Raw genomic sequence first — 17,458 nt, 5'->3', positions numbered from 1 at the left:
TAAAGTCTGCATTAAGCAGATCTTGGATGTAGATGATGCCTTTTTTATACCATTCGTTAATAAAGATTGTCTTTCCGTCCAACCGAATGTTGCGCTTATTCCAGATTATTGGATCATATACGGGTATTTCTTTGCTGTCAGTTGAAAACTGGAATTCTTGCCGATAACAGAACCGTGCGGTAGAATTCTGGGAGTTGTTCTAAGTTGAGCGTCTTTACGTCGTAGTCGCAATTAATCAGGAAATCAACACCACCAAACTGCCTGACTGCGTAGTTTAGGATGGTTTTCCGCGACGCATCACCACCTTCTATAATGCATTTGATCCAAGCTATTTTCAAAGCGCTCTCCATGATTTCGAAATCAATCATTTTCAAGCCACCGCGTTTCTTTTCTGCGATAATCGTTTTTTTTTTTCTTCTTAATTTTGGGGGTTTTACCTTCCCAAATAAAACTAAAAATAATTTCTTTAATACTGTTTATAAGCGGCTTCGAGATTGTCAAAAGCGAGGTGCTGTATACAAGTTTGGCTAGACCTAGTGTTTTGACGATGTTTATCCTGCCAATGAGAGTGAGGTTTCTTCTTTTCCAGCTGTGAAGAGTTTGTTTTAGAGTGTACACCTTTTCTTCGAAATTTAGCTTATTAGCAAGTACACGGTCGTACGAGAAGTGAACACCCAGGGCGTAAATTGAGTTTTGGGGCCATTTGAAACCAAAGGGTTTTTCATTGCAATTTCTCCAAGAACCTAGCCACATTGCTTCAGTTTTATGCTTGTTAACTTCTAAGCCGCTGATATTATTAAATTTGTTTAAGAGCCTCAGTAACTGCGAAACGGAATGGAAATCGCGCACCAGCACCTTAGTGTCATCTGCATACTGCGTAATTTTTATTTCTTTCTGGCCCACCCGGATACCTCTAATGGTAGGATCTCTTTGTAGTGCACTAGAGAGAAACTCAATTCCAATAACGAAGAGTAGACCCGACAAAGGACAACCTTGTCTGACACCTTTCTAAAAGAAAAAAGTCAGATGCGTGCCATTATGCAAAACGCAACTAGATGCATTGTTGTAAATGACGTCAAACCAATTTAGGATGTCAGGACCGAAACTAGGATGAATAAGAAATAGAACGCATTTTGCAATATATCCAGATTTATGGACCCCTGCGCCAAAACTGCCTGAAAGGAATGTGACGTAAATGCAGGTGGGCTTTTAAAAATAAACTGTATAAGGTATCTATTTATATCCATTCTTCTTTCTCGGGGAATTGGTTTGTATGAAAACTGTTTTCCCTTAGATAAAACAGTGTTCTCAGGACAGCCACGTTCAGTGCAGTGCCTTTATTTCAGTGCAGTTGTGATTACAGTTTGACCAAAATGCTAACCGAGTAGTATAAGGTGATTGCTTTAGTCAAGTTGAGTGCTTAACTCATGATGTCGAGTATAACCAGGAGAAAGATAGGCAAATAGAAGAATGCCTTCATCTTGATGCCCACAGAAGTTGGACTTTTCGGTGCCTGAGTGGTTCCAGGCTGTGTAGAATTAGGTTCGGCTGCAGGGCTGGCGACCACGTCTTTGACTGTTGATGAATGTTCTGTTAGCATTGGGAAGAGGTTCTTGTTGCATTTTTCCTCAGTGCAACATTCAGCCACGCAGCGTGCAAAACATCTTCGTTTGTATGGTCGCCTAACTGGTTGTCTGCATTTTTTTTTCTTCATTCAGAACTATTGGGAGTTACGATAAAAGTGTAATTGAGTTGCAACTTAATTAAAAGTAAAGTAACAACTTAAAGGGTCCTAGTCAGCCACACCTTTGGTTTTGTTTACATGCGAGGGTTTGGCTATTACATTTTATTCGGAGTATGTCGAAACGAAGGAAATCACTGTGAAACTACTTAAGGAGGCTGGCAACAGTTTCCAGCACTTTGTTAACAGCTGTACTTTGAAGGATGAATACTACCACTGTGTAACAAGTGATACTACAGTAATGGTATCATACAAATGCCCAATCATTGGTAAACCAGTTGCAATCGTCTATTTTACATAACTGGTCACTATATCAACAACATGACCTGTTTAAAGCACCCTTAATTTTAGCTTAAAGCACTTCTAACTTATAGCTTTTTTTTATTATCGAATTGTAATAAGCATGAAAAGATGCAACTTTTTGCAAAGTTAAAAAAAAATTCTGTGGAGTGGGCTCAGAGCCACTTTAAATTTTCGACAATTTAAGGTGCCTCTGAACCCACTCCACAGACTTTTTTTAAACTTTGCAAAAAGTTGCACCTCATCAATTCGATAATAAAAAAATGGTGGTCACCAAGCTTGTTTTTTGGTTATAAGCGCTCTCGGCGCCGCTTGCTCAATCGCCATAGAGAAAGGTTGTCAATTTAAACTGGTTCCATTCTAAATAATCAAGTAAAGCACTAGTAAATTGAAGAAAACCAAAACATTTTCGGGACGAACTAGAAATCCGCCATGACAGCATAACAACCGCTGACCAAACTCAGGCTCTATGTATAATCACATTCTCGAAACGAGATGCTCAGTCCAGCCCTATATTTTCACAGTTAGACTTAATTAAATTCATGGATCTGGTTAGTATGCAAACTGCCGTTTTTATGTTTCAGTATTACCATAATCTATTACTTAAGATCTTTGACAATTACTTCACATTCATATCATCTAAACATAACTATAATACTAGGCTAGCATCTAAGTCAACATATTATATCGATCAGGTTAGAACTAATTATGGCAAGTTCAATCTACATTTCTCTGGCCCTTCTATCTCGAACAATTTGGATGAAGAGATAAAAAGCTTATCTCTGCGTTTATTTAATCAAAACTTGACTAAGCAACTATAAGTTCTTATGCTTAATGCTAGCTTAGTATTTTTCTTTAAGCTACTATCGCTCTTAATTAAACAATGCATTATCAATAACTGGTACTATTAAACAATTAGATTATGAGTAGCCCTCGTCAACTATCACGCATAGAAATCGAGAGCGAATAATCTAACTGTTTTAGTATAAATCTACTAGTCGTTCAAAACCTTATCTAAATCCTATTTACAGGCACTCCGAAAAAGCCAAGAAGCGGCCGTCATTTCGTTAACAAGCGCACACTGCTAGGCTACTCACTATCTATCACAGAATAGATAGTGAGTAGCGTGGCCAATCAGAGAACGCCATTCGTTATAGAAGGCTAGTAGATTTATACTAATACTACTTATATTTCTTTTTATATTTATATCTATCTATTTTTTTTTTCTCCCTCCTCTTTTCTTTATTTTTCCTACAACCGATTTAAAGCATAATAATCCTTGTAACTACTCAGCTCGTTTAGTTCTTACTATTTTGAGTAGTTTTTTTGCTTATTTGAGTTTAATTTATTTTTTTGCTGTATGATATTCTATGTATTAAGCAAAATAAAATGGTGGTTGTTCTTGTTGTTAAAGCTAAAATTAAGGGTGTTTTTAGCAGGTCGTATTGCTGCTATGGTAACTTATTGTGCCACAAAATTGACAGCAACATGTTTACCATTGATTGAACAGTTTTTTGATACCATGATTTTGGCATCAACCGAGATAGAGTGGTTATAATGACCCATCAAAGTCTGCGTCTTGGAAAGTGCTGGAAACCGTTGCTGTTTCGAGCCACCCCAAGGTTACACAATACCTTAAAAGTGCTACTTTTGTCGAATTTTCCTTTTTAAGTAAAACAAAAAGGTCTCTATAAAATCTAACATTTCCCAAAAAATGAAAGTAACATCTTAAAACGCGCGCGAGTTATTTAGAAAAAAGTTTTCGCAGTTGTGTTTTCGAATTAATTCGCTCTTCCATGCTACCTATCATTCCTTATTGAGTTTATTAAATGTGCTAAAAAAGTCCTTGGGCATTGAAAAAATTGAAGCTAGGTCGTCAGGTCTAGGTCCCAGGGATCATGTATACTCGTACCCGTGCTCTTGCCAAGTTTTTTTCTCTTGGTTTTTCCCATTTCTCACGAGTGGTAAAGACGGCTCTATAAGGGATGGACCATTAGAAAAGTGATGAGGGTGGGGGTGGGGAAAAATAAAGCAAAAAACTCATGCAAGGGAGGGTGACTGAAAAAAAATTCGTGCAAAGAAGAAGTGAAGAAAAAACAATTTCTGCAGAGTGAATTGCACTGTCGGGTTTACAAACTGTACTCGCCTGAAAGGCACCTTGGCAGCCACTTCATACTGCAGTTTTAATTTCTTGGTCCTGGTTTTCTATACAGTTAGGAAAACAGGCATTTTTTCCTTTCAAGGCCGATACATTTTGTGAGCAGCAACCTCCTCATGGACACTGGTAGCCAAATTACCCTTGCAGAAAAACCCTTATGGATAAACAGCCATCCTGCTTGATTCGTTTGCACTTTTAAAGCAAGCACATACCGTGTTTTGAAAGCCTCGACATATGGGAATGATTTCACAACTGACATGAATAAATGACGATTGTGGACAGAGATGGGCACACCCATGGCGAACTGTAACACTTACCCTAAGATGGCCGCTAAGATCAACGTTGGACAAAAGTCGTAATCAAAGACATTAATTTAGGTTTTAACACAACTGATGTGTTTAATAGAGGCTGTTCAAATCTATTTTAGGTTTTTGACAAAGTAAACGATGCATTATCATTGAAGTCCAAGCGATGCATTAATTTATCGGCTGAGAATCGTGGAAAACGCACCAATTAAGCTTCAATTTCGCAAAATTTTCTGGGGGCCATGCTCCCCAGACCCCCATTGGGGAATAAACCCTTTGGCCCCATATTTGGTGCTGGATGGCCACTCAGAGCTTCCTAGCTAAAACCTTGATTCACTGCCGGCCAAGAATGAATTTTATTACAAGGGGAATGAATGAATAAAATTGAAGATATGTCTCTATATATACATCAAACAAAACGTGCAATGCAGCCCCATCAGTTCTGATTCTTGGTTATGTTTCTCCCGGGGTATAATTTTGACAGTAAAGCAAAACGACTCTGTGAAAGATAAAAATTATTTGTTTGAAGCCTGTTTCAGGCAGTCCGATTGTGGCTAGTGTCAAGATTGAGATTGTTTCAGTAGAATATCCCCCTCCCCCCCTAGAAAATCGTGCAGGGGACTTGACCCCGAAAAAAAAAAAAAAAAACTCCTGGAGAGGCAGTGGACGTGAAAAAAAAAAATACCTGCAAGCTGAAAAAGTCCTACCCTCACCCCCATCACTTTTCTAATGGTCTGCGCCTAAACGCACGCTGAAGTTCAACGAGGAGAACGAGACTGTTACACTATTATCATATTGCCTTGGAATTCCTGCGAAAGTCATTTCGCTCGCTGTGAACGCAGGCGTGCCGTGATTTCATTGGCTGGCGTCATATTCTGTTCACATAAATCCGAGTAAAGGCGTCACATGTTCACAACTTTTCAAACGGCGATAACTCGGAATAGTTTTCCGCGAGAATATCATTCCCTAAGCTTCGAGGAACAAATCTGGCGGATTTTTTATATCATGGATATTTATCTTGTGACGGCCGCGAACGCAAGACGGTCGGCAAATTTTTCCATGCTATAACTTTACGGGTCTATAAAAAGATAACCAACAAGAATACAGGAAAACCCCAACACACTTTGAGAGATTGACGCTTGCTTATTAACACTGTGCAGTACTGCTACATGGCTGATTTCTAAATATAATATGTTATAAAAACAATAAGTAAAACTCTTCTTAAAAATATAACGTGCATATCACTTCTTGTTGAACTACTCATTGCATCTAATTAAAAACTGAGTTAAACATCAAAGATCAGAGAGCTTGCACCATCGACTTTCACTTCAGTGTAATCTCACTAATAATATCACTCAGAACTTTTACAGCCACGATAAAAGTTAGACATTTTGAATTGTCCTACGATGATTGAGGTTCATGTTTATGTTTGAGAAAATCCTTCCGCATGACTCGTACCAAGGATCGCAAAAGCATTTCACGACCGCCAGCCAGATCTTCCCCATAAGCCCCAGTGGAATAAGCCACAGACGGACAAATGGAGCGATAACCCAAATCATGACGAAGCTCAGGGCTCCACAGAAGAGGCCGTAAAGAAAGGCCAAAAGACCGCCAAAAACAATGGTATACAACGAGTACGTGAAGTAGACAGTGTTGTCAAAAACAAGTTTGGTAAACTGGTAAGAGCACTTAGGACTATGGATTGCTGATGGCTCGGAGATCACATCTGGATAGGCAACCTGCCGAAGAAGAAGAAACCACCGGTAATTAATCTAAGACATACAGCTCTGACTAACTCACTCACTCATCCGCTCATAACATAGCCCAGACCCGTTGACTAAGAGGTATTTTCTTCCAAAAAAATAATAACTAATAACTAAAATGTGGATGCCGTTGAAGGGATGATGCGTATGATTTCGTGGACTGATATACTTTTGTGGCCTTGAAATGAGAAGGGTTTTCTTTTGGGAACTTGAAATGCATTTGTTTTACCAGTACAAGCATAGAGTAATGGCGCTGTCATTGTATTTCTTTTCCACATTTCTATCGACTGGAAATCACTAATTTCCATTATTTGCAATTTTCGCAATAAAATGACGACTGCCACGCAATGAACTGGCTGTGAAGGCCAATCTGGAGCTATCTGCAGTTTGTCTTTCGACTATACAATCCCAAAAGAAGAAATGAATTATGCCAAGCTCATTTTGCTTTTAAAAGGCTTAAACTCGTTCACAAACGTGAAAATAAAATAGAAGCGACAAATTGATGTTGTTACAGACAGGGAAAAAACGAGAGGCTTTGTATAAAGAGCTCAAATTTCACATGCTGAATAACATTCGGTTGTCTCAAGAAGAACGGCGTTTCATCAGGGCCTAAAAGCAGAGAATATATATAATCCAACAAGTGAATTCCATCTAGAGCAGAACGCTTAGAGATCGACGCCGCGCTTCTTCCCTGCTTTTTACGCGCTGCGCCCCAAGAACTGAACGCTTGGCTCTCGCGACTTCTCCTTTGCACGTGCCGCTGAGCACGAGAACCAATCCATTTGATGCATCGTTCACTCGGCCCAATTACGTTTTTTTGATTTTCGGTTAAATTAAATGACTTATATAAGTAGTTGTAAAATTATGAACTCTGAAAAAGCGTTAAACAGATTGCAAAAGGAGCTACAGGAACAAAGTGAAGTTCTGAAATGATTGGAGTTATCCCAGCGCTGTTTAGCTACAAAATAGTTATGATTAATAGGGACTTAAGAGGTCTTAAACCCCGAGGAGTCGACAGCGCAGAGCAGAAAATAAATTTACGTTTCACCTTCAAATTTCGCAAGTTTTTGCGGTCTCAGAACTTGCTCAAGCTAAATATGTAATGCTAGCGTTCAGTCTCGGATGAAAATACTACTAAGGGACTGTGCAATAATTACCTGGAAAAGGGGGGGGGGAGCTGGGAAATGGGTAAAATATGCCTCAAAACTAAGTCATACCCCCTCTCATTAAGCAAAAAATAATTTCAACCCCCCCTCACATAATGATAATATTAAGGCTATCCCCCCCCCCCGCCCCCTTTTGGAAGAAAGTCTCCTCCCACTGATTCCCTCATACCTAGTTTACTTGTTGGAGTTCTTCCTCCGGTACAAATATCACTTCAAATGACTTTTCGACGTGTCGAAGAGTCCTTTGAAGAGTCATCAGAATCACTGGACTCTGAGCTTGTGTCGTGTTCGCATGAATTGGGAGATTCCTCATCTTCTACAGCATCTCTGGCACTAAGGTTCCCGCGTTATCTTAAGACCTTTTTGCTTTAGATACATTTTCAACTACTTGTTGGTAAGCACTTTTACATCTGTTTCAATTGTCCAAGAAATAAGCGAAAGAGAGTTCCTTTCTCTCACTCTTTTTTTGGCTTTTGCATCGAGGAACTCAAGGTGCTGTACATAACTTTTACATGCAGTCTCGTCCACGTTGTATTGGGAACATTCCTCTGGCAAAGACCTTTCTTCAGAAGAGGGCAATTTTCCCTCGTTGAACAATCTCTTTAATTAAATTTTACATCCAGTCCCCTTTCTCTCTTGTTGTAATTTTCTCCTATTTCCCCCTCCCCCCTCTAATTTTCCAACGCCCCCCTCCAGGTAATTAATACACAGTCCCAGCCGTTGTCCTCGTTGTCCAAACTACGCAGGACTTCATCATTCCACGTTGATGTTTTGCAAGGGTTACCATGCGTGCAGGGTCACTACATATGAATTTTAGGTAAGTCGAGAAAGAGGAAAGCGAAATGTACAAAGATTCATGACGCACGTGCACAGCCACTGTTAAAGAGGACGGGGTGGGGGAGGAGGAAGAGAATTCGGGAAAAAAAAAAACGGAAGAGTCGGGGGAGGGAGGGGAAAAAGGAACCTTCCCTTCCCCGAATTCTCTTAGAAAATAACGACAAACGCGTGATTGTGAACAGCTCACAAGTTTGTCTCGTCATTCGAGAGTGACTCTTGAACTCGTCAGGAAAATAAAGTAGTCGCGGACTCGATTTAAATTCCTACGCAGGTAAGAGCTGTAGCTACAATGAGAAAGGTTATATCGTTGTCCTCATCGAAATACCACGTGTAACTGACATCGGCTAGCTAAGGGTTCGCAATTTTTTCCCCAACCGGAAATACTATCCTTCAAATGAAATATTCGGAATTTAAAACCGGAATATTTGGTCGAATGGAAAGCTATTGTTCTGCTTATTAACCGCGCGGCCATGGGCCGAGCGCGGTTCATGGTTTAGCCGTGGTTTATTTTCTTTTTTTTCTTTTCTTAGATTTGTCGAAGACCAGACCCAAACTTCCACTCGGCCAAATTTTGAGTCACGCAACCTGTGGTGTTTACTCGCCAAAAGCTGTTGAAACATTAATACAAGGACAATGTTGCGGATATTGTTTTCTTTATTGTGTATGAACTATATTTTCTTTTGGTTTTATCGAAGCGTTGCATTCAAAGGAAATAATTGCCAACGAGCCAGCCAAGCGAAGAACGCGAGGCTGGCGAGGCGGCAGCATTATAGAGCCGCGCGAGGTTGAGGCAGGCGGAAAAAATCTCGAGTGATCCGGAGAGATGTAAGTAATGTAAGATTTTATGACGTAATGCCAAAGAGACCTATTGTCCTCCAATGGACCAATCGTAGTGCGTTAACTTGGAATGGACCAATCATAGTGCGTTTAGAATAAGTGGGTGTACTTTAGTTAAGTACCATTGTGGGAAATTGATCGAGAAGCCCAACCATCGGCCAGCGTGCCAAAACAATCAAATCGTTAACCAGTTGAAAACGCCAGCGAGCAATAGAGCAATCAAACCAACTGATAAAGTCAAAGACGATAAAACACTAAATTCAGTCAAAAACAAACTCAAACGGCCAGCGTGCCAAGCATTAAAAGAAAATTGTATACCAAATCAAAATCTTAGAACTTGAGAGTACATTCCTCCGTTGTCGCGCTTGTCACGTGTTTTTCGAACCACATTATGGTACAAACTAAAGTGCAAGGTACACGCAGAACATGTAAAACTCACAAGAGCTCAGATAAAATGATTTATGTATTGTTTATGTTGTTATATTTTCACAATCATAGTACCAACAATGATTTGTCTAATTTTGGGAGTATGTGTCAAAATGTCAGGGTCGTCGTTTTCAAATTCAAAGGGAGATATTTGTCAAGGCGCATGGCTTATCCTTCTAATGGTAGTTTCAATCCTTTCCTCATTTCGAGCAAGGAAGCACACATAGTGAATGGAAACATAAATAGAGACACTGTTAAAGTCTTGGACGACAAAGAGCATGCGATACGTGATAGCACTGATAGTATTCAGTTTGTGCACACGAGGGGTCACATGTGAGAGATCATTTCCGTAATTATTATTTAATCAGTGTAGGGAAATTCTTTTGTGCAGTTGATTGCTTTCTCGAACTATGTTTTTTAGTTTTCAGAAATCATCTTTAAAACATTACATGCAATGAGTTTTTTCGTGTTGTATATGAGTCATGCATCCGAAGGCAAAATCCTGGTGCTGTTGAGGTTGTGCGAGAGCCTGTATGGTCACTCGTAAGAGATCGTTGTGGATCATTTTTTGCAATGACAGCTGATGCTGTTTTTAGTGATATTTTTACGGTGCGGACAGTTGGAGATTTAACTGATGACCTGAAATCACTATTTCTTGTTCAACAATGTAATCAAACTTGTTGCACCCTATGTAACAATCAAATAGTGAAAACTACAAGTGCAATTGTATTGTATATTACTTGCCCAGGTATTTTGCCCACTGATTTTGAAAACTGTGTTTCAGAAGCTTCTCTACCTAATAGCAGACCAATTTTTTGTGATTTATGCCAAAAGCATTCTGGTGATGTTTCAGTTTTGCAATATTTTGTCACCATGCCGAAATTTTTATTTATTGAATTGTCATCCACCTGTATTGATCAAATTGTTTTCCCTGCAAGTATGGAAGTCTTAGGTGATTTTTATTTATTGAAGGCTACTGTGCGCTATGCAAACCACCATTTCACACAAAAATTAAAAGCACAGAAAGTGTGTTTCCTACTTTATATTCGTTAACTGTATGAAATCTAGTTTAGCTCCTATAAAAAGCCTATTTTATTGGCACAAACTTCCTATATTTTGAACTTGAACAGCCTATTTTCCTGCGATTTTCCAAAAATTGGCTGGGAGACCTGTTAGTTTACCCATAAGAAACAATACTATCTTGTGAACCTTGCACAAGTAAGAAGTATTTTTCATATGACAGGTTTAACAACATTTAACAAAACATAGTTTACAAAACGCATGTGCTTCAAATAACTCCACCGTTATATTCTTGAAAGTTAACTACAAACTCTGAGGACATTCTAAGAGGAATTCATTTTCTTGTTTAGCTGTTACTGATAATATGAATAAAATGAAACTTTCACTGTTCAATAAAAGTTCTATAAAAATCTATAGTATTTACTCTCCATTACTTATACTGTAATACCATTTATAACGAGTAAACATTAAATACCATACAAAAATGGTAAGGAACAACACCCTTCCTAAATTTAAAAGGTACGTTAATATGAAAAGAAATATGGGTAATGTTCAAATTGCGCAAGTTTCCATTTGCTCGTTGGCACTGTACCGGTAGGTATGACTAGTAAATAAGCTAAAAAGAAAAAAGGTAGTACGTCAGCCATGGAATGCGTTGACGTTGCAGCTTCCACTTGCGCTACGTGACCAATAAGATCGTGTTTACTTTGCAAGTTTATTTCGCGAGAAGCGACGGTCATCAATTTATTTGCAATTTTGCAAGTATTTTTTGTGGTTTTAGGCAAATGAAGTAAATTCTTTGGATGTTTCATCGCAGCGAGTTCATAAATCGGAAGGAAAATGAAATATTTCCAAGCCAAGCAAAGAACATGTCAGAACATGCAAGGACTACGTCATTGGTAGGGAAATAACCACGATACTAAAGATAGCCGTGGATAACGCAATTCTTGAATTATGTGACTCGTGTGACTTCTTTGCTAGCCCTTTACTCGAGGGAAAAAACAATTAAATTTAATCGTGACTTTTAAGGAAGAAAGCTGTTGTTAATAGTGTTCGACTTCGTATCTTCATGCCCATACATATCCCGAAGAAAGTTCCAGATTAAGACTACTACGTCATCGGAGATTTCACAAACGTCCTCTTTCCCGGCCGACACTTTCGCGGGAAAAAAAAAATCAAAACCCCGGCGCTCGTCAAAAATATGTTTTTTCCCTAGAAATTCAGCTCGTAATATGTATAAATTTATATTCGTTTGAATCGTCGATGAAATGACCTTTTCCGGATATTTTTTTCTTCAGGGTCAGCAAAAATCTCAGATTACATAGTCACGCCGAACCCACGCTTTGCTAAAAATATCTTCAAAACCCTGACTTCGAAGCGATATATCACTTTAGCGTTAATAGCTACCTCATATCGGCAGTAGTAAAATCTATTCCTTAACAATCCAGCTTCATCATATTGAAATGTCAACGAAATCGAACAAAACGAGAACTAAATATAATTACATTTTTTTTTTGTCACCTCGCTTCATTGCTTGAGTCAACAAAGGAAGCGACAATCGCCTATAGCAACGCAAACACAGGAACATAACACGAACCGACGTTTCGGTCAAAAAAATCCAGGATTATTGCCTAAGAGCTGAAAATTGAATAGCAAAATCTTTTTCGAACTTTTCTAAGCTTATTTAGACGAAAAAATGACCTCGGCGGGCTCCAAAAGAGAACGAAACAAATAACAGAACGAGACAGTGCAAAAATAATTTATTCAATTCGTTCACCGCGTGGTCTTCGTTACGTTCAAGTTACGAAAAGCTTACTTCTAGATAATTTCAGCCTTACAAACCAGCAACTGGTCCCAACTTACTTTTTGTAGCGTTAGAAATGTCCTGACTTCCATCTCCGAAAGATTTGGCCGCAATTTTTGAGCAAATAAACATTTCGCAGACGGCAACCACCATTACGGTGGCTTGCATACTAATTCGCTAACTTTAGGTTCAAAACCGATTTTTTTTTTTTTTTTTTTTTTTTTTTTTTTTTTTTTTTTTTTTTTTTTTTTTTCCGTTTTGTTTTTTCATCGGGTCACTCATGATCCCATATTATGACATGCGCCGGAAGTAATTACGTCATCGGAGATTTCACAACGGCTACGACTGATGGTGCAATAATACAGGTTGTGTTGATCAAGTGATGTGGTGTCTACAGTAATCAATGAATCATCAAGGACTGCTTTGGAATGTGCATTGCACTGCGACCGACTGTAGTGCTACCAAAACAGTTAACTTTTAAAAGCGCGGTTGTAAGATCTAAAAGATCTTCTTGTTAACACTTTTGCTTGGCGGCGCTCTCGTTGCCGTTGCCGTCATTTGCTAAAGGTCGTTCGTACCCTCTAACAGAGACAACGTCCATGAGTTTTGATTGAGGAATTCAGTAATAAACTGGATGTTATGAATCGAACGCAATCTTTACAGTTCGCATATTTTCCGTATCAAATATCAGCAACCATTTGACTGCTTCAGTGGAGTTCAGCAGAGTTCAGCACTGAGATCCATTGGCACTAGCGAAATAATTTATCCTTACCTTCAGATAAGCATTGTAGTTCTGCGGATCCCTGTCCTCGGTTTCCGTAAGGATCGGATGGTCTTCCATGCTTTTCTCTGGGTTAAACTTTTCTTCCCTCGTTCGTGCTGTATATTAAAAAGGTCTCGCGATATGGAAAGGTCACCTGTATAGAAAATAATATCACTTTGACCAATGAGAGAGGAAGAGACGGCTGAGACTGTTACCCGCTGTCACGGACTACCACCAAGTCACCGGTGTGACAACCTCATGGTATTCCCCATGGTTTTTATTGTTCTTGTTGTGTCAAAGTTTCTTACCAAAGGCCTATTGCCTTTTAATTCCAACACCTCTATTATTTGATCTTTCCTTCTCATATAAGTTTCTAATGTCTCCTAATGTTCGTGCACCGCCTTCGTTGATCGGCTGTGACTAGCTGGGACTTCCGCTCTTCCCAGAAAAAGTTACTATCCTTCCGCTGACCAACAACAGCGAAGCGCCTTCATACAACGAAGACGGTTCCAAGAATTTGCATGATTTCAAATAGGAGACGTTTTCTATTTTGTCGACCATAACACTGAAGAACTTGAAGAGAGTTGAAGAAGAACTTGAAGAGAGTCCTAGTTTTTGCGTTAACAGATGGGAGCAGAACAAAGCACACGACGCGATCCTCCATATTTTTTAAACACCAACGCGTTAGAAGTCGTCCTTTCTCAAAACAGAAGTGCATCACAAAGCTGTCGACGATCGAGTCGTCCATCCGTGAGCGAGTTCTCAGACAACCCTGAGAAATACCCAGGAAAGATGGAGGTGATGACCATACTAGAAGCTCGCTCTAAGGCGGCGAAGGTGAAAATTGTTACCACTTCAAATGAATTTGGGAGCTCAGACAACTCTAGCTTCTTTCGGTAATCGTCCGATGACGACACAATTTTGTATTTTGACGCCGCTACAGGAAGACTTGGGACCTGTAAAAAAGAGGACCAGCATCGATATATGAGAGATGGGGTAATTTGGCTGGGTTAGAGCGACAGAGTTGGATTCAGGTTTTTACGGAGCTCTAGGAGAGACTTCATGTCGTCTCATGGAGGCAGAATGTTGACTCACACAGGTTTTTAAACAAACAACAACAACAACAACAACAACAACAACAACAGCAACAACAAAAAATCACCTATTCTTTTGTTATTTCAGTTGCATCAGATATAAGACACTCAAAAAACTTGAATTTTTAGCTCGGCAAGGTTCTTCCTTTTGAAATAGTGTCCGTTTGAATTTCCAAGCTTTTGCGTTACGTTACATTAAAACAGTGGCCCGAGAAGACTTTGGCGAAGGTGGAAAGATGCACGCCTTTCCAGTCAATATTCAAACAACCTTAATATGCAATATATCCATTACATTTTTGTGCCATATTTTTTATTTCCTCTCTGTGTATTTTTTTATTTTGCTTCTTTATTTTTCATTTTGCTTCTATATTTTTGTCTCTTCCTTTTAATTTATATATGCGTGTTTAGCTCATCTATTTTTTATTTTGTTCCCTTTATTTTATATGCGTTCTATATTTTTTTATATTTATTCCATATTTTTTTCGTTCCGAGTGAGATTTTTTATTGTCTTTCTAATTAGTATGCAACGCGTGATCACATGACCGCGATGCACTTTTCCGCCAGTTTCAAAAGCAAAATGCTAACTGCCAACCGTGCAGATACAGTGTTGGAGCTCTTCATCAAGGGAGTACAAGAGTTTGGCTTACCTTCAAGAGTAAATAGCGATCATGGACTGGAAAATGTTGGAGTGGCACAGTACATGTTGGAAAATAGAGGACTGGACAGAGGAAATATCATAACGGGAAGCTCTGTCCACAACTGCCGTGTTGAGCGCGCTCATAGAGATGTCTACGCTGGTGTCCTTGGTCACTTTGCCAATATCTTTAGCGGAATGGAAGACATGGGTCTTCTTGACCGGTAAAACGAAGTACATTTATTTTCATTGCACTTTATCTACATACCAAGTATAAATAGGGCATTGCAACACTTTACTGGTCAATGGAACAATCACCCTGTCTCCAGTAAACATCAATTATCTCCCCTACAAATTTTCGCCTCTGGGATTATGGAGAACATACACTCTGGATACTCTGGAGTTGAGAGTATTCAACATCCAATTGAAATTCCATTGTATGGGTTTGATCCAGATGGACCTTTCCCGTTAGACGACGACGATTACCAGGTCTCAATACCAGCAGTTGATGTTAAGCTCACATCACAACAACTGCATATTTTGGAAGTCTCCTGACACCCTTTGAATGAAGATTGGTGAACATGCTAGAACTCTATATGTGAGACAGACATCCTTGGGAATCATTTCAACATATAAGAACATATAATTTCAACATATAAGAAGCTTTGCTGAGATAAGGCCGTTTTGGTGATAGCTATGTTTCAAAACAGGTGTTCCCAGCATCCACCTAACCGGAAATCCGTTGTTTAGAGAGTGAAAATGGGGCCACCTTGAGAATTAAGATCAATTAACGCCTATCAAGCTGGCATCACTAAATTCTAATTGTAAAACGAGGAATATTAATTGCGTTAAGTCATGTTTTTTTTGTTTTTTTGTTTTTTGTTTGTTTGTTTGTTTTTTTGTGAGGATTGATTGGCTGGGTAGCATAATTCACTCTAAGAGTGAAACATGGAACAAGAGACATTCTGCTAGAAAATTGTAGAGAGTTCTTTCCTCTTGCTTCCCATTTACGGTTAATCGTAGACTACCAACTTCGATGACGGATTGAAAACGTAAACAGTGCGAAATTTATTACTTTGCCTTCAAATTTTATCTATCAGAATAGAACACAACGAATGCAACTTAACCCTTACAACAGTCAGGAAAAAAGTACATTAAAATCTCAATATAGTTCTAAACAGCTGCGTTCGCTTTAAAATGTCAACTTTAAACAGATAACAAGCTTGATACTACAATAAGCCATTAGCTAATGATTTCCCAGTATGATGTACAGGAATCGGTGACAAATAATTTGTGCACTGTTGTTACATGTTTTAAAACTGTAAATACCCATCAAAGGCAGAAAACACAATTCATATATGAAAAATGAAATTATCAGTCTGTTCTAAATCAGCTTGCCACCATAATGGTCTTCTTCTCGTCCCAAAGCATATTACATAATATCCATTTCCCAATAATGTGATACAAGTATTGAACTGAACTCCTCTCTAAGTTCAGGAAATGAATGATAAGTTTAGGATAGCTCCAACACAGTATTGCAAGTGTGGGCAATTGGTCGGCGACCCACACCAGATAAAATGGTTTGCGTCAAAAAGCATTAACTCAGACCCACTGATAAACCTTACAAGCTTTGATAATTTCTGAGGTGTGTTAAGGCCCTTAATATACCGTCTAAAAAACTTAAGGCTATCCCTTTCGCCATCACTTTCAGGGTTTGCCTCTAGGCAACTAAGGATTTTGCTCGTGGATGGTATTAACAATTAATTCATACCTTTTGGAAAGTGCTGCAAAATCAGGAAAACTAGGAAAGTGTGTGAAAACTATATCTTTCTAGCAGTCTGCAATATACTGTGGCTTCTGCAGCAGCTCCTTACGGGCTATTTCTTGAATAACTTGAATGAAATTCTCAGAATTTACCATAATTCGACAGTCATAGTTACAAAGTACTTTTAAAAGCTGGGACACTTCGTCTTCATCATCGCACTTCATATCACCAGCAAGGCACTTGTCAATCAAACATTTTTCATCTACTAAAATGTAATTTTTTAAGGACTGAGTCAGCATAGCGCTAGTTACAGCAGATTGCCCACAAAAAAGACAGGTAAGGAACGTTTCAGACAGAGGGACTGGTAGGTACTGACAGGTCAAATATCCTTTCACCGAAATTCTGCCAACAGCAACCCATTTATCCCTTTAATAGTCATGTATTACAAATGGTACACGCTCATTTTCTCTAACAAAAAGGGAATCATATATCAAATGTTTCTCTCCAAAAAAGAGGAGAAAACATCTCTAAGCAACCCAACACCTCTGCCAATTTCTTCAACTCTCCTAGCATCAATAACAATTTAATATCTTTATGTCTTGACTCATAATTAATGGATCTCGGAATAAGTCAATCAAATCCTTCTTAATATTTAACCGGTGCACTTGGATGATACGATAGCAGTTGGATAGCAGTTGAAGTACAGGTACATGCTCAGATGATGCATGAACAATATCAGAGTTACTGCCTAAAACAGGTGCAGTTACTGGTACAGGTAGCTCAGATGATGCCAAAACAATATCAGAGTTACTGCCTGTCTCTACATCATTTAACTCTGTATTTTG

The 17,458-nt window shown here is 38.9% G+C and overlaps 1 protein-coding gene and 1 pseudogene across 1 annotated transcript; both read right to left on the bottom strand.

Annotated features, from left to right (window-relative positions):
- Positions 1-4,790: 4,790 nt before the first annotated feature.
- On the bottom strand, positions 4,791-13,902 carry LOC145498771 (caveolin-1-like). Its single transcript, XM_081478699.1, has 2 exons — positions 13,130-13,902; positions 4,791-6,243 (listed from the first exon to the last, which is right to left on the bottom strand). Exons 1-2 carry the CDS (start codon positions 13,196-13,198, stop codon positions 5,887-5,889), a joined length of 426 nt encoding a protein of 141 aa, XP_081334825.1. The 5' UTR covers positions 13,199-13,902; the 3' UTR covers positions 4,791-5,886.
- A 2,378-nt stretch (positions 13,903-16,280) lies between these two features.
- Positions 16,281-17,221, bottom strand: LOC145498769 (uncharacterized; annotated as a pseudogene).
- Between the last annotated feature and the right edge of the window lie 237 nt (positions 17,222-17,458).

The sequence above is a fragment of the Orbicella franksi genome, chromosome 9, assembly GCF_964199315.1.
Source record: "Orbicella franksi chromosome 9, jaOrbFran1.1, whole genome shotgun sequence".
NCBI lineage: Eukaryota > Metazoa > Cnidaria > Anthozoa > Scleractinia > Merulinidae > Orbicella > Orbicella franksi.
Note: the sequence above shows the minus strand (reverse complement) of the source record. Positions and strands in the feature narration are given on the sequence as shown.